This window comes from Gekko japonicus, unplaced genomic scaffold, assembly GCF_001447785.1.
Source record: "Gekko japonicus isolate JY-2015 unplaced genomic scaffold, Gekko_japonicus_V1.1 scaffold675, whole genome shotgun sequence".
NCBI lineage: Eukaryota > Metazoa > Chordata > Lepidosauria > Squamata > Gekkonidae > Gekko > Gekko japonicus.
Genome location: NW_015175376.1, coordinates 586,130 through 610,086, shown reverse-complemented (window position 1 = coordinate 610,086; position 23,957 = coordinate 586,130). Strand labels below are relative to the sequence as shown.

General features: G+C 46.3%; 1 protein-coding gene across 2 annotated transcripts in view; it reads right to left on the bottom strand.

The window, feature by feature from the left end:
- RBFOX1 (RNA binding protein, fox-1 homolog (C. elegans) 1) overlaps window positions 1-23,957 on the bottom strand; it is a 188,688-nt gene that overhangs the window by 86,968 nt on the left and 77,763 nt on the right. Inside the window, exon 8 of one of the 2 annotated variants that reach the window (XM_015425535.1) lies at window positions 13,921-14,001. The exons of the other annotated variant lie outside the window; for it this stretch is intronic. Coding sequence (XP_015281021.1) covers window positions 13,921-14,001 — 81 coding nt within the window. The remainder of the gene's footprint in view (window positions 1-13,920; window positions 14,002-23,957) is intronic. 2 annotated transcript variants of the gene reach the window in all.

Below are 23,957 nucleotides of genomic sequence, written 5' to 3'. Positions count from 1 at the left end.
AATGATTTACCTAGACTTATTAATTCATTCACGTTTATATTGCCTTTAATATTTCTTTTAAAAGTGCCTTACGCTTATTTTTCTTTTGTCCTCACACCCCTTTTTTCTGTTATGTATACACACACACACACACACACTTAACAGGGCTCTTTTTGTAGAAAAAGCCCAGCAGGAACTCATTAGCATATTGGGCCACACCCCTGACAGCACAGCTCATTAGCACATTAGGCCACACACCCATGTTACCAGAAGGGTGGTCATCCAGCCACACGCACCTTTTGCTTGTTATTCTGTTTACCTTGTTTGTTGTCAAAACCCAGGGCCTTTTTTTGTAGCAGGGACTCCTTTGCATGTTAGGCCACATACCCCTAATGTAGCCAATCCTAATGAGTTTCTGCTGTTGGATGTGGCCTATTATGCTAATACGTTCCTGCTGGGCGTGGCCAACTTGGGAGCCAGACGGAACTCCGTTCCTGTGCGTTCCTGCCCAAAAATAGCCCTGTATATATATATCAGCATCACACATGATATGTGTGTGTTTTTGGGCACATGACACACATCCCATTCATAAATATGGTATACACTTTTTAAAATGCCACATACAGCTTGCAGACACAATCTACAAAACCAACACTGAAAGACCAGGGGCTGAGGGGCGATGACCAAAAGTGTAACAAATAATACAGAAGGTATACAGAGAACATTGACTCCTTCCTGCTACATTAACTAGAAATGCCAGCAATTACAATTGGGACTTTCCATGGCCAAGGCACTTCGGGGTGGGCCTTTTTCAAAAATGGACGTGGCAAAATTGACGAAGAAAGCTGAAGCAAAGCCAAAACACAGCAAAGCCAAAACATAAAGTGGGATTTCAAAGTACCCAAAGTGGTCCAGGCTTAAAGCTCATGTGGGCGGCAGGATGGCTGCATCTCTCAATGTGGGTCTGCCCCATATGCATGTAAAATTAAGTGCAGTGTAAATAACCCCATGGGTGTGGGTTGCACAGCTGCAGACGGGGGATGATGTGGCACCCCTCTGCTTGCGTGGCCTTTTGGCTTAACACCCACTTCGTATGTGACTGGACAGACCCGCCTCTGAAGACTTGGACTTGTGGCTGTTAACTTGGCCATAAAAGCTCCTCTCAAAATGGCAGCTGGGAAGGGGTGTGCGCGTCTCCACATCTGAAAGACTATTCTTCCTAGGTCTCTGTACCTTCCCTCCAGCCTATCATACAACTTCAACTTCTCAATAACTTCCTCCAAAGCCCGGAAAACTTTCTCCAACCCCCGCTACAGCTCTCCCTTTTCATGTTATAGATGACATTTCTCTCGAGAGACTGCTTTGCCTATATTTCTGCCTGCAAATGGGGCATTTCTTTTACTTTTTTTTACCGTTAAACATCTGGTGATACGGATAAAATAAATGGGGAAATGCAGAAATCTTCCCTGCACAAAACTCACAATGTCCAAATGTGTCAGGAGACTGTTTTTCCCCCTCCATCATATTATTCCCAATTACTAGCAGTTGATTTTTTTTTAACTTCCTCAAGTCATAACGGGATGCTATGAATTAATTTAAGTAACATATCAAACATGGCTAGCTTTCTAAATGTGTTCTAATGAAACCCTCCCTTCCCTTTTCGGCAGCATAATTGTGATCTGAGTTCTCAAATGTATTGACAACTCCCCCCGGGCAAGGTTCATGCGGCATTTCATGGGGAAAGCAAGACTACATTTCATTCTTCCAGAGTTCTACCTGACGGGATGGTTGACTTCATTTAGTCCTGAATTTTGGAGAATTTTATGCACGGTACGGAGAATGTATACAAGTCGATGCACTCATTTCGAATTTAAAAGTTTGCATCGTAAAAGGATGGAACTGGCACATTTTGAAGTAAAATATTAACAAACGCACTATTGAAATTAGATCAGTCATCTGAACCCACTCAGTCAGGACAGTGTCAAGACTTGGTCATGATGAAAACTGTACAATGGAATTGCAAGAAAACTAGTTTGCTCCCAATTGTTACTAAGGCAAAAGATCACGACAGAGATTGCCAAAGAACACAAAATGGCGCCAAAAGGATTACCCTAAGCATTTAAAATGTGGGAAGTGCCCACTTTAGTGAAGTTAACTGTGTCCCAGAACTACATCTGGAATGCCCAGAAGCTGAATGAAATCTATCTATGATCCTTTAATGACTTTTCAATGTCATATTTTCATACTTTTTTGAACTGGGTCTTCAATGTATGGCTGTTACTATAAAAAGCAATGTAGTGCACGATACTGATTTATTGATCCGCAAACAGCACTGAAGAACGCACATGTTTAATGGGGAAAGTTTGGTGTGAAGAACCCCCCCTTTTTTTCTTTTTTGCTGTTGAGTCAGATGACTTGTGGTGGTCTTTTTAGGCACGAGACGAACAAAGGTGGTTTGCCATTGCCCTCTTCTGCACTGCAACCTTGGACTTCTTTGATGGTCTCCCATCCAAGTACTAACCAGGGCCAAACCTGCTTAGCTTCTGAGATCTGATGGGACTGGGTTAGCCTGGGCTACCAAAGTCAAGGCAAGAGATAAACAGCGGTGGTTTGCCATTGCCTGTCTCTGTGTAGCTATCCTGGACTTCCATGGTGGTCTCCCATCCAAGTACTAACCAGGACCAACCCTGCTTAGCTTCTCACCTCGGCCACCACGGGGATATGAGTATGCAATCTGCTCCGTCGCTGATGATTTTGTGCACCACTCTTGAAAGCAGAGAAAGGGGGGGGGAGGAAGAGAAAGTCCCTGGACCACGGGTAGAGGAGACCATCCCCCAAAGACTGTGGGTCCCTGCCTCCTCAGCTGCAGAACAGAGGACACTTTTTCTTCACCCTGGTGGTGAAAACATCTATTTGGGGGAACCCCCACTTGTGGACGAGTGGGAGTAGGTAGGTAGGATTCATCTCCCATTCGTGCAGACGAAGTCCTCCCTGACTCAGTTGATCTGCCTGCCCATTCATATGCCCCGGTATGTGCGTGGCAACTAGGAAGATGTTGTGGGTGATGCAGAAGTCCCACAACTGAACGGCCAGCTCACAGAGGCATTGAGAGACAGTGCCCTCCTGTCTGTTTATGTAACTGAGGGCAGTAGTATTGTCCGTAAGGACCGTGACACACTTCCCCTTGATCAGAAGCAGGAAACTGGTGATACTGAAGTGTATTGCAAGTAGCTGAAGAAAGTTGATGTGACGTTTCCGCTTCTGTGTGTCCCATCTTCCCCCGACACAGAGTCCCATCAGATGGGCACCCCAACCTGAGAGAGATACATCCGTCGTTAGGGTGATCTCTGGTGATGGAGGGTGGAAGGGTGCCCCCCGGAAAAGGTTGGTTGGGGCAGTCCACCAAAGCAGAGAATCTCGTACCCTGGCAGCTGGGGATAGGCGGGTATAGTGTGTGTCTCCCTCTGGATTGAAATTGCGAATAAACCAAAGTTGTAGGTGGTGCATTCTCAACTTGGCGAAGACCAGGACGGAGGTAGTAGCTGCCATTAGGCCGAGAAGTCTCTGTATTTGGAAAGCTGTTACCGAGGGTTGAGTACGCATCATGGTGGCTAGATTCATGATGTCCGCGGCCCTGCTCTGTGGTAAGTAGGCTCTGCAACTTATCGAGTCCAGTAGTGCCCCGATGTAGTGTATTTTCTGGACCAGTTGAAGTTGAGACTTCTCGAGATTTACCTGTAGCCCCAGGTTTTCCAGGAGGGTCAGTGTCTCGTTGATGTTGGAGAGTAGGGCGTCTCGCGAAGTTGCAACGAGTAGCCAATTGTCGATGTATGGGTAAATGGAGATACCCCTGACACAAAGGAAGGCTGCGACCACTAACATTGTCTTTGTGAACATTCTCGGTGCACTTGAGAGACCGAATGGCAGAGCTGCGTATTGGTAGTGATGTTGCCCAATCACAAAGTGTAGGTATTGGTGGTGGGATGGGTGAATGGTGAGGTGGAAGTACGCATCTTGGAGATCCAGAATGGCCATCCAGACGTTCTTCCGGAGAAGTGGTAGGATCTGCTGCAAAGACACCATGCGGAAACGACGGTAGCACACAAAGCAGTTGAGTGCCCTTAGATCTAAGATTGGATGAACGCCTCCATCCCACTTTGGAATGGTCAAATAATGGGAGTAGAATCCCGTGCCCTGTTGGTGAAGTGGCACCAGCTTGATGGCTCCCTTGTGCAGAAAGACAGACACCTCTTCCAGAAGAGCTGAAGAAGGGAGTGTAGAAACGAAGACTGGAGTAGTGGGGTTCTGCATAAATTCTATATGGTACCCATGGGTCAAGATGGACAGCACCCATTTGTCTGTGGTGACGAGGCGCCAAGTTGGGAGGAAAGGCGCTAGGGTGGGATGTGACTGCAGAATATGGAAGTCAAACCCCCTGTTTTGTGGACTTAGCCTGCTTATGGCGAGGGGGTTGTTGCCCTGATCTGAACCTAGGTTTCGGAAATGTGGGCCACTGGCCTCCAGAAGATGTACGTGGCCTCCATGACCGCTCAGGAGACTGACGGTTTGGGGTGCGTTTCTGCCAGTGTTTCTAGTGCTTAAAGATGATCCTTGGTTCTTTAAAAACATATTAAATGTCACAAATGCTATTGGAGACGCATATTGCAGGGGAGTCAAACATGTGGCCCGGGGGCCGGATCAGGCCCTCGGAGGGCTTCTATCAGGACCGCACTGGAACTGGTCATCTCCTGCTTCCAGTTCTGCTGCTGCTGCTGCATCATAGCTTGCTTCACCAGCCTCTCTCACTCGCTCACCCATTTCATGTTTTAACCTAGGTCCTAGACTCAAAACTCTGAGCATGAGATTTCTGTGGTGAATGTCAATAAATTGAAAGTAGGTTTGCAGCTTACAGATACACACTTGAACAGCATACTCAAGATTGCAACAGCACAGACATTTTGATGCAATAATACAGAACAAGAGGTGTCAGTTATCAGATACTGTTAAACAAAATATTGCAAGAGTGCTAATGTTTTAAGCATGTTTTTATTTTAAGTAAAAAAAACCCCTTTGTGTTTGTGTCCTTTATAAAGTTTATATCTCTGCTACCTGGCATGACATTTTATGACACATATGGTCCGGCCCAACAAGGTCTCATTTATGTCAGAGCCGGCCCTCATAACAAATGAGTTTGACACCCCTGGCACAGTGTGATAAAGGGTTAAAAGGGTAGGATATTTTATTGCAAAATATAGGCTGCGGTCACACGGAGCATTAGGCACACTAGAGGGACGGAAGATAGGCGGATTTTCCGGGCACGATCTCACTGCCACATCTGGGAAGTGTCGACCTCCCATGGCGAACCCGAGGCTTCCCGCAGAAGATGCGCGTTAAAAAACTAGTACCTTGGACGTACTAGTTTCCTGAAACCGCGGGGCAAAGGTGGGCGTCTGATCGCGTTTCCGGTGGTAGTTCCGGCGCCCGCCCATGTCCCCTCGTAAAAAGGTGTTGTTTTTTTCAAAGTCCAATGGATGCGCACAAGCACCCAAGGGAGCATGCACATATTTGAGTTTTAAAAAAACCAATCCCGTTTGCCCCGCGCCCCGCTTCTTTGCCGTGCTGCAGGACTGTGGAGTGATCGGCACCTCCCCCCTACCACGGGACCTCCATGGTAGGTCTGCTCACGCAACCGCACGGTTTTTAGCCCCGGGGCAAACAGCCACGTTTCCCCCGCGCATTTTCCTGCCCGTGTGACTGCCGCCATAGATCTGTTTCAGTCAAAGTTGTTTAACTCTTGTGGCTCCAGTTCCAAGTATCCTTTGGAACCTCTTTAACTAAGAGTATGCTGAAGATTTTCAGCGAAGTATTCACCCTTGTGAAAAACCTATGGTTGCCAGGGTTCTTGGAAAGAAGTGATGGCGCTTTAAACTAATCCCAGACTCAACACAAATGAACAAATCTTCCCGATGATTCCATTTCTTTTGAGAGTCGCTCACATTATGGGTCAGCAGTTTACAATCTCAACTTCTCATCCTCGATTCCATAGATTCATTTGTATTGTTTACGCTCATCGTATTTTTATAATTAATGTATGTGAGCATACAACATGATTTACGTGCCTTTGTGTACACGCTATTTATTTTAATGATGTCCAGTGTACAACGTTTATACATATAATCTACGTATAATGTTGTCTGATCAACAAACATTTTGGAAGACATGCATTTTTAGTGGAAACAAATGGCATGCGCAGACACACGCACACAATTAAAAAACCCTACGCAAAATGAAAGGATCAAGGGTTTGAGTTGTACCCTGGAGAAAGTAAAATCAAAATGGAGGCCTAAGTCTCTCACCTGCAGGAATACGAAATTCAAAACCCATCCCCATTTCAAAGAGGCTTAAGTGGGAGGGGAAATGACCCCCCCATATCCCATGGACTCCTCCCCCACCTCTACCACTCAACGAGGAGACTGTGATTGGCTAGCACCCTCTACTGGAAATCAAAGGACGTGGCAGGCTGTGTGTCCGGGAGACAAATCTGAAAACAACCATTGCCTGAGACCCAGTGAGAAAGATGGCGCGAGTCCCATCCTCTGCTAAGACTGAGGATCAAAAGTCCAGGCTACGTTGGATTCTTCAGATGAATACTGCAGAAGCTACTAAATATGGGACCGCACATGTCATAGAAGGGTATGAAAAGGAATCTAACAGAGACAGCCTAAGGGAGCACCACTTCAAACCTTATCAGCAGCAGCTAATTTTATGGGATGCTGGATTCAGGTCCAGTAGCACCTGAGAGACCAAGAATAGTTATGGGGTATGAGCTTTGGTTCTTGTTTGTCTCTAAAGTACTACTGGAACTGTCTTTGGATTGTCTACTGCAGACCAACATGGCTACCCTCCTGAGACTAGTTTTATGGGGGAGACACTTCGAGGAGCGGATCTATGCAGGCAGGTGAGTTGGGCCAGCCCAAAAGCAGACTGCCAAGAAGTTCCTTTTGACTCTTATCCCTGCTTCTTTCATGTATTGCCTTTGCACCTAGAACAGTATATGCTTTCTCCAGCTGAGAAAGCACTTTCACAGCACCTGAGAGTGGAGATACAGGGGATTCCACCTGAGACCTTCTGTATGCACGGCCTGCTGTCATAAGAACATAAGAGAAGCCATGTTGGACTAGGCCAATGGCCCATCCAGTCCAGCACTCTGTGTCACACAGTCGCCAAAAATACCAGGTGCCAGCAGGTGGTCCACCAGCAGGGACAGAACTCCAGAAGCCCTCCCACTGTTGCCCCACAAGCACCAAGATTGCAGAGCATCACTGCCCTAGAGATAAGAATGTTAAGAGAAGCCATGTTGGACCAGGCCAATGGCCCATCCAGTACAACACTCCGTGTCACACTGTGGCCCAAACCCAGAGGCCATCAGGAGGTGCACTAGTGGGGCCAGAACCTCAACCTCATCCACCTTCTCCAAGGGAAGCGAAGTGGAGAAAACAGGTTCTGACGACATATAGTATTACCATTAGTTTCCTAAACCACCTCCAATACATGACTAGCCCATAGACCAGATGATGCTTAAAGAGCCTTCGAAAAACAGGCATACAAAGACAGTTTAAATCACTTGGATCAATGCATGGGGCAGAAAACGTAACTGATGGGGGGAAGGTGAACCTGATTGTTTAATTAAAAACATAATGAACTCTTTGCTTTTTCAGCTTTCTCAGCCTGCCGTCATGACAAACAGCTCTGAATGCAAATCGTGTTTCTTCTCTTTCAGAATGACAGGAATTTAAGGTAGTTGAAGTCTGTTTCCCCCATCCACTTAAGACAACGGCAGGGCATCAAATCAAAATGTTTCCTGCTGGTGGTATTGCAGCGTTCTGGGGAGGTTTTTTTGAAAACAAAAAACAAAAAAAAAACCTGCCTAGCCACCTTTCAAAACTATGTCATCTCTGCCTTGTTGTTTTCCGTTTTTCTCATGAGCGAAAATCCCAGGGCAACGTAGTTTATTGTTTTAATATCTCTCTGACATGAGGCGAAAATATCCCTCAGCGGCTACTTATCTGTCATATGTATTTCGGCGAGAGAAATATCAAGGCGAGGCAGGAGCTGGGAAGCGCAACAGAAGACGGCAGCCGGAGCTGCTTTCTGAAAAGAGCAGGCCGAAATGGAATAAAAGGGAGAGAGAAAAGGCAGCAACTCAGAGAAATGCCGTCTCGTATCCGCTACCCAGGGCTCTTTGGGAGCCCCCAAGAAACAGCACTAAATCTGAATGAAAACTATCGTTGCTGTCCTGCTGGAATCTCACCTGCGCATTACCTTGCCTTGAAGTGTAGCATGTGCACTCCCCCCCCGCCAGTCTTTATGCGAACTGCACACATCAACATCCCTTTTTATACCTTTCAAGTTCTTTTCGCCCCGAACTTTCGTCTGTGCCGAGATTTAGGTGAAAATCTGGAGGCACTTCCATATGTTGCGTTTTTCGAGAGCCAGCGTGGTGTAGTGGTCGAAGGGCTGGATCAGGACTTGGGGAACCCAGGTCTCAACCCCTGCTCCACCATGGAAGCTGGCAGGGTGACCGTGGGCCTTTCGTTTGTGCCGAGATTTAGGTGAAAATCTGGAGGCACTTCCATATGTTGCGTTTCTCGAGAGCCAGCATGGTGTAGTGGTTGAAGGGCTGGATCAGGACTTGGGGAACCCAGGTCTCAACCCCTGCTCCGCCATGGAAGCTGGCAGGGTGACCGTGGGCCTTTTGTCTGTGCTGAAATTTAGGTGAAAATCTGGAGGCACTTCCATATGTTGCGTTTTTCGAGAGCCAGCGTGGTGTAGTGGTCGAAGGGCTGGATCAGGACTTGGGGAACCCAGGTCTCAACCCCTGCTCCGCCATGGAAGCTGGCAGGGTGACCGTGGGCCCGTCACACACTCCCAGTCTAACCTACCTCACCGGGTTGGCGTGAGGATAAAACAGAGGAGAGGGGAACAGCGTAAGCTGCTTTGGGTCCCCATCGGAGAGAAAGGCAGGATATAAAATAAATAAAATAAATAAATCCCCTCCTTTTCTCCAAGGAGATCAGTTCTCCGCCTTCCCATTTTATCATGAAAACAACCCCTTCCAGATTGGTGAGGCTGAGAGAGACTGAATAACACAAGATTCCTCAGTAAACGTCTTGGCGGATTTGAACCCAGCTCTCCCCGATCCTAATCCATCACTCTAACAGCCGTGCAACCCTGGAGTCTCCCTGAAAAACTGCACCACTCTATTAAGATTACTTGACTATCTTCAAAATCCCACAAATTTTTTTAGCTGAGCAGTAAACCCTGCAAATTTGAGATGGCTTTGGAGGTATGGTGGATGAAAACCAGATAGCAAATTAGGTGGCTATCACCCCGTCCATTAAAGAAATGCTTAGATAGATTCGTTCGACTTCCCTCAAAATCCCTGCAGATTTTTTTTAAAAAAAATCTGGCATGTGGCCCTCCAAATGCACTTCCAGTTTCCCCTTTGGTGGAAACAGCTCAAAATGTTCCAGAGAGTAGCTGTGTTGGTCTGCACTCTGCGTTTTAGAGTCCCACAGGGCACATCTAAGATAGGGTTGCTATAAGTCCATCCTGGCAACTGGTGGGGAAAGGGGGGGGACTTACTGGAAGCATCGGGGAGGCTCAGCCAACACACAGCGACATGTTGTGTCACTGCCCATGTGACCCGGAAATGACATCATCACATCCAGACTGTGAGGGCAACGCTCTGGTATTTGGGCAAAAACGCTACAGTAAATTTGGCTTCTGCCATTGAGTTTTTGCCCAAATACTAAAGACATCCTGGATGCAATGACGTCATTTCCAGGTGACGTGGGATGTGATGTAGACATTTCATTGCACATCGGATGGTTCTTCCTTTTGGGGGGTAAGTTCCCCCCCCCGTCGGCCAGCTGATTGGCGGTGGGAAGGTGGGGCCTTCCAGTGGGGGACCCCTGCCTCCCCCTGGCAACCCTAATCTAAACCTGTTGAAGTCAATGGGCTTAGAAGTACACCGTTGGTCTTCCACCATGATTCAGAGCCCCACAGAGATTTTTCCATGCTCTCTAGCTACCCTGTTTATTCCAACAGAAAAAAAGATATGAAATGAATGGGGTAACTTGAACATTAAAACATATGTGGGGTTTCACAAGAATGAAGACCCATGAATGCAGATGTTCCATGTACAATTCGGTACTCCCATTTCAGCCGTGAAATACTCGGATCGGGGCCCACAAACTTTAAGAGGAAGAAAGGCATTAGAGTTTTAATTATCGGTGTTTCACACTGTTTGCTTTAACATTACCCAACGAACAGTCCTAGAGTCCGACAACAGGGGAATGAGCGAGTGTGGTCTGACTGGATGGGTAGGAGTCAACGGTAGCTGAGCGGATATTGCTAATTAAAACGGTTAAAATAGAATAGCATTTTAGGGACACAATGGGCTGTAAACTTCCTTCCTATTAATTGAACTCAATGTAATGACATATTGGAATGAATAGCTAGTGATCTGGAAATTCATTTGGACCATTAGTTTAATTACAGAAACTGATGGAAGTTTTCTTAAGACAATTATGGAAAGAACTGGAGCAGTGTGGGATAAATTTAGAAGATTCTGAAACCACCTAAATCTCCTTTTTTTCTTATCACCCCCCGCCCCGTTTTGATGAATGTCCATAGATTATGCTGTAGGCAATTCCTCTTGATCCAGAGATTCGAGACCTGATCCAGAGATTCTCATGGATCCACACAAACCATTCTGTTTCTCATAAGGATCAGCAAAACTATCAGATGGTCAGTTGGCTTGGATAGTGCTGGGTATTAGGGATGTGTTTCTTTTCGTACGATCTCGCTGGTTGCCTCCATGCATCCCTGGATATTGCACTATCGATGTGCAATAGCAACCATTCCACCCTGAAATCCCCACAGAATGACCACTGCAAAGCCATCACAGCACAACATCCAATGATGTGCAGGCACGCCCCCCTTGTGAGACGTTTTGGTTGGCCTGCTTTCATTCCAAATCGATTTGTTCCTCTTCCATTGCCTGCCACTGATGTGCAGTGGGTGATGGGGAAAATTTGGCACACAAGCATTGCAGAGAAGAACACACAAGTTCTTTGCATGTGGTGGAGAAGTATTGTGTATGTCTATGCCCTCAAATTTCAACTTGACTTATGGTGACCTTGGTAAGGGGCGTTCAAGGCAAGTGAGAAGCAGAGGTGATTTGCCATTGCCTTCATCTGCAGAGTCTTCCTTGGAAGTCCCCCGTCCAAGTACCGACCCTACTTAGCTTCTGAGATCTGACAAGATCAGTCTATACCATGCTGCCTTCCCTGTGATATTGCATATGGTACACAACAAAACTCAACTCAGAATTGGCACTATTTTGGAATTATTTTGCTTCTGTGCTTACAAAATATCATAATGTAGTCTTGGGTCCTTCAACTACTAGCAGGGGTCATTTCGTACAAAAAGAGCTAGGGGAACTCATTAGCATAACTCATTAGCATATGCCACACCCCCTGACAACAGGGGCCCGGCGGTGGACCTGCAAGGCCAGCGGGAGTGCGAGGAAGCCCCGCCAAGGCCCTCCCTTGCCCCAGGCAGGCAGGGGTGGGGAGAGGCGGGGAGGAAGCAACTTACGCTCCCTCTTCTCCTGCCTCCTCCTGGCTGAATGAGGGCTGGAAGCGGGGCGGCCGGAAGCAGGGGGCGGGGCTTTGTCATGTGCCCCGCCCCCCGTACCTCACCCGGGGGAACTGCAATCCCCCGCGATCCCCCCCGAAATGACCTCTGACTACTAGACTGACCTTAGCCAAAGTGTGGAGGCAGGTGAAACTGCCCAGGAAAAGGATCTCACTGAGAAACTGAAGGATCTTCACTAGTTGGCAAGACTAACTGCACTGTTTAATAAAAGGGAGCCTGATGATGTCTTGGATGAGGAGTGGATGAGGACTGCAGGCCACATGGGAAGTTTTATGGTCAGGGAATGAATCTGAGTTCAGTTGTTACAGTGATCTTATAGCTACATGTCATAAAATATTCCAACGATATGTTGTCAACTTTTGTTTAGGTTTGGATGCTTATATGGTTAAAATGAATTGTGAAAGCCTTGCTTTGGAGGAGGAGGAGAAGGAGTTGGAGAAGAATGCTATGATAGTGACTCAATCATCAAGAACCGTGGGAAATGCAATCTTCCAAAGTTCTCAGTGGGAACAATTGGAATCCAGAGGACCCAGTTCTAGTAAGGAGGAGGAGGAGGAGGAGATTGGATTTATACCCTGCCCTTCATTTGGCATCTCAGAGCGGCTTACAAACTCCTTTCCCTTCCCTACAACAGACACCCTGTGAGGAAGGTGGGGCTGAGAGAGCTCTCTCAAGAACTGCTATTGAGAGAACAGCTCTGAGAGAACTGTGACTGACCCAGGGTCACCCAGCTGGCTGCATGTGGAGGAGGAGGGCGGAATCAAACCCAGTCTACCCCAAACAGGCTCTTCCAGGTCAGCCCAGTTCCTTCAGTTGCTGCAACCGACGGACCTGTTTCGATTGGACACCAGTGAAAGGTTTTTTCACCAGGAACGGGGACGTGGGAGAGGTCAGTGGTCAATGTTTCTTTGCCCTGCACACCAGCACCTTCTCCACCAGAAACAGCTTCGTGGTGGCATACGGAGGTTTCAAACAACTGGTCAGTGTGAGCCAGAAGTGCTCCTGTGAGGGAGAGAATGGCGGTTGTCCTCCCTGTGGATTCCTAAGACACCCACCCAGGCGACTTAGATTACTGTCGTTTCCTACTAGAGAATACCTTGACCAAGGCTGATTACGTATGCACTCGCATGCATGCAAATCTCGAATAAAAAGACTGATGTTCTCTCTCTCATCTCATCAGATCCATAGCAATGGCAACGATATAAGCAACGTGTGAAACTACGTCCAGCTGGATCAAGCAGAAGCATTGTTTGCTTTGGGGAAGGAGAGATTCTCGGTGTTTGCTGGAGGGACGCTGCTCTTCAGGGCATCAGCAGCACAGGAGGTGACACTCGTCTCCTCCTGGATCCATGCTGCTACCATCCAGCTCGAAGTGGAACATCTGCAGTGGGTACCGGGAGTAACAAGACACCTAGAACCATTGCTGCTTTCTAAGAACACCTCCCCCTGTCAAAACTGGTGTGCACACAGACCCTTGTTTCCCTAAGCCCAGGCTTCCCCACCTGTCCTTTTCACCTCGTGAGGTTCCCCCGCCCTCGAGACAGGGTCCCAGCCTTCTGCCACATAAGAACATAAAAGATGCCAATGTTGGATCGGGCCAAAGGCCCGTCTCGTCCAACATTCTGTATCACACAGTGGCCAGAAATACCAGGGCCATCAGGAGGTCCACCAGTGGGGCCAGGACATTAGAAGCCCTCCCACTGTTGACCCCCCCCCCCCAAGCACCAAGAAGACAGAGCATCACTTGCCCCGGAGTCCCTATCTATACCTTGTGGCTAATAGCCACTGATGGACCTCTGCTCCATATGCTTATCTAATTCCCTTTTGAAGCCGCCCATGCTTGTAGCCGCCACCACTTCCTGTGGCAGTGAATTCCAAGTGTTAATCACTCTTTGGGTGAAGAAGTACTTCCTTTTATCTGTTCTAATGAAGGTCAATTTCCTCCTCCTCGGAGTATTTGTGATCGTTCCATGACACCACTGCAGCAGCCTGGCCTAGAGCTGGTTGCTTATGGGTAGCCGGTAATACTTAAAAACCTCATCTGCAGCCATGCACAAGCGTTTCAGTCACCTCTCCCTCGATATAAAACATTTATCTAGGCAAGGGCTACGGGGAGAGGCTTGCATTGTTTGTTTGTTTGTTTTTAAAAAAGTATTAACTGGGGCTTGATCGACATTCACAGGCAAAACAAAAGAGAGAGCCATAAGACTGTCTTACTTGTGGATGTGTATACTAGTGAACTGGGGGCACTGTACACGGGAGATCCCTCCTGGTTTGCCTGGCACAGCAGCACCCTGCCTATGAAAGAGAGAAAGAAAGAGAGGAATAGAGTACGGTCTGATATCGGGAAAACTCAAACTAGATCTTATTAAAAAAAAAAAAAAGCCCTCTCCCAAATGTGACAAAAAAAGCCATGAAACTGTTGACATGCCATGCCGTTGACCGCAAGCAACCACAAAAAGGCCCCATACACATTGATGTTGCACAGATGTAGCAATATCAGCACACTGGTCACTCCCCTCCAAGACAAAATATGTTTTAGTTTCCAGTTGGGAGGCCGGCAGAGCTGCTGGCCTGCCGGCAGCGGCCGTCGCGGCTTTCTCCCCATCCCTTTCCACTCCCAAGTAGAGCCTACCAAATTCAACCTGTTGCCGATGGAGGAGATACGGACCCCCCTCCTGCCCAGAGAACTATTCCCATCTCCTTGAATCTTCTTTTCAGCCAGGATCAGAATTGGCCCAATCCATGGCGCGGCCCAGATGGAACATCCACCACAAGAGGTGAGTGAGCAGAGATAACAGAATCCCTTGGAAGAGGGGAAGATGATCCATTGTGGCTGATTCCATCTGAAAGAGGAAGCTCTCACACCTGAGACCCATCTTGATAGTCACCATGACCACATGAAGCAGATGGACAGTTGGCCGGCCAGAGATTCCAAGGTAATGGGAAGTTTCTAGCCAACTGTAACTTCTCAGTCAAAGTGCCTGTCTCGGAACAAGATCAGCTAGGGCATTTATAGGGCTGGGGGACAGAGGGTCATTTACAGAGGGCCAAAAAGGAGTGATGCTTACAGGCCAGAGAGGCTGTTCAACCACACCCCATGTTGCAGATGAAGTGGTGAAAGGATGTAGCTTTCGGTCTCATTGGGAATCCTCTCTCTTGCTTCCCTTGCCTACCAACCACATTTTAATCCCATCCTTCCTCCAAGAAGTTCAAGGCATCTTACATTGACCCCACCTCTGAATTGTATCTCCATAAAGCCTCATGGGGTTCATTAGGCTGACATGGAGAGTGACTGGCCCCAGATCACCCAGTGAGCTTGCTGGCAAAGAAGGGATTTCAACACAGGGCCCAATCTACCATCTTAAAGAAGGGTCAGCCGGTTTGTTGTAGTGGTTAGGAACGTGGACTCTAATCTGGGAGAACTGGGTTTGATTCCCCACTCCCCTACATGCAGCTGCTGGTGTGACATTGGGTCAGTCACAGGTTCTCTCAGAGCTGTTCTCTCAGGAGCAGTCCTCGAAAGAGCTCTCTCAGCCCCACCGACCTCAGAGGGTGTCTGTTGTGGGGAGGGGGAGAGAAAGGAGACTGTAAGCCTTTCCGAGACTCCTTCGGGTAGTGAAGGGCAGGGTATAAATCCAATTTCTTCTTCTTCTTAACACTGGGTCTCTGGACTTCCTGGTTCGGAGCTCAGACTGTGGGAAATTCTACTTGTGTATTTCCAGATGATAGCCTGTACCCATATTTCTCCCTGCCCCTGTGCACAAGCAACATATACTTTGCTTTCCCCCTTACTATTGATGGCTTAATTTAGTGATTTATTTCCTCCCTCCTTTCTTAACAGTTGGTTTTATTAACCACCAATTCCGAATTCACAAACAAGCCTGCTAATGAAGCCAACTGTTCCTTATTTTGCACCGGGAGCCAAATTTATATATAATTTAACAATGAGCGTCCCCAGTCAATTTTTGCTTTACTACCTACTGCAGTTCTGTTAGGATTAATTCTAATGAAGGTCAATGTTTCTCAAGGTTCTTCACACTGGCATTTAAAGTGGGGGGGGGGGAATGCTCCGATTGCAAAAAAAACCCAGGGGGAAAAATATAATTATTTCACAGTGAGATCCCCGGGGGGTGGGGGAGCCTGTGCATTTGATTCAATTTAGAAAATCTTAACAAAATAAAAAATGCCCACATATCCCCCAGAACATACAACCAAGCTGAATACAACACCAGTTCCTTCATTTTCTGGTTCTTTTGCACATCGGTGGATGTTAACAAAAGGTTCACTTCTTTTGTTTTTAAAGGGTTCCAAACCACTGCAGCATCGTATCAGGTTCAATCTAAGGATATACAACAGGGGTCCTCAACCGGGTGCCCGCCGACACCTTTTCTGGCACTCACTGTATAGATTAAATGGCACCCTGTTCAACTGAGCATCAGCCTGTATTGTTGAAGGGTTACTGTGCTTTTAAGAGCAATAGAACAAAGTTTGAGTCCAGTGGCGCCTTTAAGACCAACAAAGTTTTATCAAGAATCTGAGCTTCCGTGTGCACGCACACTTCCTCAGATACACTGAAATGGGAGGTGACAGTTCATTGATATATGTAGAGGGCGCACAGCAAATTAGCATACAGCATAATGCCGGTGTTTTAACAGAGATCACAGGTATCCCTATAGGATATACAACCAGCAAGCAAACCCTGTGATATGAATGACGGTGGCCTATTATGCTAATGGGTTCCTGCTGGGCGTGGCCATCTTGGGAGCCAGCTGGAACTCCGTTCCTGTGCGTTCCTGCCCAAAAATAGCCCTGGACTTAACTTGTTAAAACACCAAACAAGCAAACACTGTGATATGAATGACTAGGACATTTAGTGTGGATCGTATCATATTATATATATAACTATATTATATTTGTAAATCATAATTATTAATTATTAATTTGTAAATTTACAAATTAATAATTAATAATTATGATTTACAAATATAATATAGTTATATATATAATATGATACGATCCACACTAAATGTCCTAGTCATTCATATCACAGTGTTTGCTTGTTTGGTGTTTTAACAAGTTAAGTCCAGGGCTATTTTTGGGCAGGAACGCACAGGAACGGAGTTCCAGCTGGCTCCCAAGATGGCCACGCCCAGCAGGAACCCATTAGCATAATAGGCCACACCCAAGAGCAGAAACTCATTAGGATTGGCTACATTAGGGGTGTGTGGCCTAACATGCAAAGGAGTTCCTGCTACAAAAAAAGCCCTGGGTTTTGACATCAAACAAGGTAAACAGAATAAGAAGCAAAAGGTGGGTGTGGCTGGATGACCATACTTCTGATAACATGGGGGTGTGGCCTAAGATGCTAACAAGCTATGCTGTCAGGGGTGTGGCTGGATATGCTAATGAGTTCCTGCTGTTGGGTGTGGCCTATTATGCTAATGAGTTCCTGCTGGGCTTTTTCTACAAAAAAAAGCCCTGGTTAAGTCTATATGGTCACCATTTGTTTGGATTTAATGGGGGGGGCAGTAAATATGTCACAAATAGGAGACTGATTGTGTAAAAGTATCCTTCCTAATTGTGGGGCGCTAAGAACCATTACCTGAGACCACGTTGTTATGCTCCGTTTGTTACCTCTCAAGCATGGAGGTAACTAACGGCATCCTTTCCTTTGAAGTGGGGTGAATTCTACATCTCCTCTGCCACCAGATCAGAGGAATCCATCCCAATATCCATTGCATTGTATTATGATCACTATTCCAATTGTGTCAGAATTCCAAAAGTGCCCAAAGGCTCAGAAAGGTTGGGGGCCCCAATATACAGAACCTGGGCTGGTTGGTACCCCCTTTCCCAAAGACACAACTATTGCCATCTTCCCTGGAGCTACTAGTTCAGAAACTGCTGCTGCTTGTTAAAGGGAGCCATCTTCTGTCTTCTGCATCACTAGATGCTAGGAATGAGCTGGACTTCTGTGGGGCACATTGGGGGAAGTCGGCTGTATACCCAGCCCTGGCAAGAACCACCTCCAGAAATTTCTTACTTTGCAGTCGTTTCAGATAGCAGCCTTGCTGGTTTGCAGTAGAACACCTAGATTCAAGTCCAGTAGCACCTCAGAAACCAACAGGATTTTTTGGACATAAGTGAGGGAGCTGTTAGGAGCGCGGGACTCTAATCTGGGAGAACCGGGTTTGATCCCCCACTTCTCCTCATGCAGCTGCTGATGTGACCTTGGGTCAGTCATAAGTTGTCTCAGAGCTGCTCTCTCATGAGCAGTCCTCGAAAGAGCTCTCTCGGCCCCACCTACCTCACAGGGTGTCTGTTGTGGAGAGGGGAAGGGAGGAGATTGTAAGTCGCTCTGAGACTCCGAGTGAAGGGTGGGGTATAAATCCAATCTCTTTTTCTTTCTCTCTCTCTCTCTCTCTCTTTTGAGAGTCAAATTCCCCTTCAGTAGGGATGAGATACCCCCTGCAAGTCCTTACAGGTCCCCCACTTGTAGCATATAAATAATATTAAAATTAGGTATAAACCAACCCCCCCCCCCAAAAGATACAGAATACCAGCAATGAAAAGGGCAAAACAAAAATGACCACCTACAATAAGGGGGGAGCGCCTATTCAACCATTCCTGATCTCCAACTCCCTCCCCCCCCCTTAAATAAATTTATCCTAGGGTGCCATTAATGAAACAGATTATGTTGTTTTCTAAATACAGACAGATTAACCCAATATTGTTTAATATTAGTTATGTTAATTATACATAGATGTTTGTTTCAAAGCATTAAAAAAAATAAAGCTGTTGCCATTGTTTTAACAAATGCAAGTGTTCAAGTATTATCATACAAATGTTAAAAGAAAAAATCCCAGCTAGATTAACAACTCCGATGATGGTTAATGCATTCCTAAAACTTCTGAGGAGCTGTTACAACCCATTACGGCTGAAATATTGGTGTATGAAAAATTAATAAAGCCACCAGAAAATGGAATTCAGCATCTGTACTAGCTATTTACACAGAAAGAATCACCCAGAATTAATTACGCCCCGTGTTACATTCTAATGAGTTTTTCATTAAAATGTACACTATTATGGAAACTAAACAAGGATTATTCAAAGAAAAATGCCAACAGCTGTTTTTTTTTTTTTTTGAGAGAGAGAGAGAGAGAGATTAAAATTAGTTAATTGGTTATACATTTAAATCTAGCGTAGGGTTAATAGGAGACTATTTATCATTCTGTTTGTCTTTATGTTTGGTATGGGAACTGATATATACATGACTACAGCTAGCCTTCGGTTGAGAGGGAATCAAGGTGGTTCCACCCGTTCTGGAACCTGTCATGCTCTCTGGTGCGCAAGGTGTGCCCTGCCCTTAGGCACTTGCAAGAGAAGTGCTCTTTTGTTTTTGCATGCTCAGACCAGCTGAATGGTCATCCCTATTGTCCTTTCCATATAGCATCACCCAAATTTTCATTACCTTCAAGCATATCACCATTTCCAGGGATGGTTTATATCTGGCAGTAAGCTGCTAGAAATGGAAGAATGGAGATTCTATGATATTCCCTCTTCCTTGTTTCTTTTTAACATTCCCTTCTGCAGCCGTATCCTTCCCCCACTTTTAAGAAGAAGAAGAAGAGATTGGATTTATACCCCACCCTTCAATCGGAGTCTCAGAGTGGCTTACAAACTCCTTCCCCTCCCCCTTCCCACAACAGACACCCTGTGAGGTAGGTGGGGCTGAGAGAGCTCTTTCCAGAACTGTCCTTGAGAGAACAGCTCTGACAGAACTATGGCTTGCCCAAGGTCATCCAGCAGCTGCAAGCAGAGGAGTGGGGAATCAAACCCGGATCTCCCAGATTAGAGTCCGCGCACTTAACCACTACACCAAACCACTACACCAAACCACTATATCGTGCACTACACTACACCAAGACTGTTAGCTTTGAAGATGATGAAGAAGAAGAGATTGGATTTATACCCCACCTTTCACTCGGAGTCTCAGAGTGGCTTACAAACTCCTTCCCCTCCCCCTTCCCACAACAGACACCCTGTGAGGTAGGCGGGGCTGAGAGAGCTCTTTCCAGAACTGTCCTTGAGAGAACAGCTCTGACAGAACTATGGCTTGCCCAAGGTCATCCAGCAGCTGCAAGCGGAGGAGTGGGGAATCAAACCTGGTTCTCCCAGATTAGAGTCCACGCACTTCACCACTACACCAAACCATTACATCGCGCACTACACTACACCAAGACTGTTAGCTTTGAAGATGATTTGGGTTGAGCAGACCTCTGGGGGGGGTTAGGGGTCCCCAGATCTTGTTGAACCTATGAGAACCTCTGGAATTCTGAGGACATACAGTGGGTACTGTGACAAAATGGCTGCCGTGAAAGCACACACATGGAAGTTCTTTAATGTCAATCGATAATATCCCCATTCGTTGGTGAGAAATGGTACAAACATTTGTAATTTATAAAACAATCCTGTATGGTGTGAAGTTGAACAACTAAATGGAGTGTCTGTCTGTGCCATGACATTGCGGCATCTTTATTTGCTGCTGTGCCAAGCTGACTAGTCACCTGGAGGGAAGGGGGATGCAGTTGAACGTCTGAAGATCAAACAACAAATCTACACAGGATGTGGGGGGGGAGTGGAAGATCCAACTCTAGTATGCTTGTCAATGACCCCTGACCATTTACTATTATCTTCAAGGTTTTAGAAGTTGATTTACGTCGAGCGGCTCCACTTTTGACTTTAATTGTCTGCTCAGAGTTGTCAGGACATAACTATATCTTAAATTTGCATTGCATTAGGGGGCTCTTCCCCCCCCCCCGCCGCCCCCTTCCGTCTATTGATCTTGTCTTCGGGAGTAATTTAACTCCATTCTAATTTTCTTCCACACGCAGGGCGCTCTCTATCCAAGGAGGTGAGTTATGCGTATTCAAGAGGCGCATCTTATGAATCTTGTTAAGGTTTACCGCCTTATAGCCCGTGCTGATGGAATATTTAATCAAAGAAATGAGTTGGCAGATATGATGTACAACGCGGTTAAGCCTTGTGGTGTGTGTCTTCACCGCCAATTGAGAAACGAGGGAATGTGCCATTCATCAGTGCCATCCTGACAGCTTTGTATAACCTTCTCCTCTCCCCCCCCTCTCTTTTCCCCCAAAAAACTTATTTATCAAGATTAAAGATATTTTAAATCAACAGTTTCTCCATAGATATATCATCTTTATTTCCAAAGTGGCCAAATTTTTCATCATTTAGTAGCGGAGAAAAGGAACTTCTCACCCTGACTATGAAGTAGCTTGAATTTCCCTTGTAATTTTTTTTAAAAGAACATGGTGTTGTTGGAAACTATTCCCCCAACCCCCCCCCCCCAAACCTACTAGTGCTTTCCTTTCCTTTATTGGCAATGTGACACCCTCTCCTGTTGGTAGTTAACTGGATGATGCCTGGATCTCTCATCTATCAAGCAATCTGACTTTCATGTTCCAGAGTCACCACAAAACCCTGTGGGCCACCATAGCCTATCAGTGAGGACCATCAGCATCAAAACAACAAAAATAAGTTTGCGATGAGTTTCATGAGAACATAAGATAAGCCAATGTTGGATCAGGCCAATGGCCCATCTAGTCCAACACTCTGAACACAGTGGCCAAAAATACCAGGTGCCATCAGGAGATCCACCAGTGGGGCCGGGACACTAGAAGCCCTCCCACTGTTGCCCCCCCTCCCAAGCACTAAGAAAACACAGCATCACTTGCCCCAGACTGAGAGTTCCTATCTATACCTTGTGGCTAATAGCCACTGACGGACCTCTGCTCCAGATGCTTACCTAATTCCCTGTTGAAGCCGTCCATGCTTGTAGCCACTACCACCTCCTGTGGCAGTGAATTCCATGTGTTAATCACTCTTTGGATGAAGAAGAACTTTCTTTTATCTGTTCTAACCTGGCTGCTCAGCAATTTCATTGAGTGCCCACGAGTTCTTGTATTGTTTCAAATCTCTGAACATGGGAGGTGCCTCTAAACATTCATGTGGACGTATTTAAGCCAAAGCCCATTCTCCACTCAAGCCACCCAAAATAGGTAAATGCCAGTAATTGGAAAAAACACCTCTAATAGGAAGTTCTACATCTTTCACTGTTAGAGCAAGGCATCATAATTCACACCACTAAATTTATAACATTCTAATGGTAATTAAAGATTCTCATTAGGAGGGCCAAATACCTTGCCCCTCAAGGTTGTCTATAAAAAATGTTTCAGGTGCAACTCTGTGAGGTTATACACCAAAAAATCGATAACCTGCCATTTTATAATTAAGAGACAAAATAAATGTTAGGGGAAAGTCCACTAAATTAAGAAAATTACTTTCTGGAGAGATTGAAAATATTGATTTTAATTTGCAAAAATATGTGAACTCTTCATGGGCGGCTCTTTAAGGCAATTAGAGGTTGGGTGGTTAATTCTGCATAGGACTGAGGGGGGAAATTGATAATTATGCTATGGGGATATGACAATATTTGCCATCTAGCTGAAGTGGCTGATATCAAGCAGTCAACGTCTATAAGTTAGTCTGATCAAGAGGGATTGGTCTGGCTGATTACACAGACAGAGCTAATGACAGCAAGAGCAACCATTCTTCTGATTAAGGATACACAAAACAAGAAGACAGGGCACTCTTATCCTGTAGGATTGCCCCGCCTTGAAAGCAGCCATTTTCTCCAGGGGAACTGATCTCTGTTGAGTGGAGATCGATTGTAAGCCCTGAGAGATGTCCAGGTGGTACCTGGAAGTTGGCAACGCTGCCTATCCTGCCTTTGGACCGGAACTGTCAGACGCCATTCGCTACCGCTTCCTTTTGCATACAGCTGGAAAAGAGGAGCTTGAGAAAGGAAGCAATCCACCACGACAAACACTATACACAAGTAATATCCGAGAATCCTCCTGCAAGGGGGAAATTGCATCTGCTACCGAGTGTGGGCTGGGCCTAATGGAGCATTTCCCATCTCTAACTATTGTGATCCTCGATAAATTCTCGCGTGATGGAGCGACAACCTCACCCGGGCCCCGGAATCAATTCTCATCTGATGGCAGAAACCCAGATGATCAGAGGGAGGAGGAGGCTGCTGCTGAATAAGAGCCTGACTCCCACTTGTCCACTATGTGATGGGACGTCATCCCCTTGGGAATTTCCATCACCCCAAGTACTGGCTGCTTACTGATGTTGAATGGGGGAAGGGAAACACATGATACTTGGAGAGAACTTGGTAAAGAAATGATGGTTCAGGTGGCAGCCGCAGCGTCCCCGTTACCTTTCCACTTTCATGAGAAAGTAACCCAGCACCTGACATGCAGGTAAGCTAAGGATCAGTAAACGCTAGGGAAACAATGCTTCTGATGCAGCCAGATCAGATGCTAGAAGGTCTGTGGCTGGTGATATGTCCCCCCCTTTGGAAATACCACTTCTGGGAGGCCTCGCTTTGAATCAGGATCCATGAAGAAGGGGTTTTTATCTTTTGTCTGTGCATATTTTTCCTGACTTTGAATCCCCCGTTCCAAAACCGTCATGGTGGCTAGGCAAAAACGTGTCAGACCCAGGTTCGAATCTCGGCTCGGGAACTTTCACCTTGGGCCAGTTATACTCTCTCTGCCTAGCCTACCTCACAAGGTTGCGGAGAGGGCAAAATGGAGGAGGGGAGGAGCATGTAAGACCCCTTGAACTCCTTGGAGAGAAGACAGGAATGAAAAGAGCAAAAGCAAAAAGGGAAAATGCAAATATTTGTCCCACTGGGGAAAACATACGGCTGCTGTATAAGCAACCTGTATGTTTCCACCCCCGTGGCCTTAATTCAGGTCACGGGAATTATCTGCCTTTGGGAAAAGAGCACACAGCGAAAGAATTAACCCTTGACCTGCTGCACCATGATCCCAGTCCGAACTGCAGCTTTGGCTACTATTTACCAAGACTAAATATATATATATATATATATATACAGTGGTGACCAATGCTCCCTCTAAGATGTGGAGTCTTGTGAGCAAAAATTCTACTTTGTGAGCTACTGGCATTAGAGTTGTGAGCGAGCAATTTGGCTACTCTGGAGCCATCCTTCCTGAGCGAAGACAAAAATGTGTGAGCCGGAGGCTAAAAAACTGTGAGCTAGCTCACACTAACTCAGCTTAGAGGGAACACTGGTGGTGACCAAATCACAAATCTCCCATTCTCTCATCTTGTTGGATTCCCACTGTTGCGTTTCTTTTCCT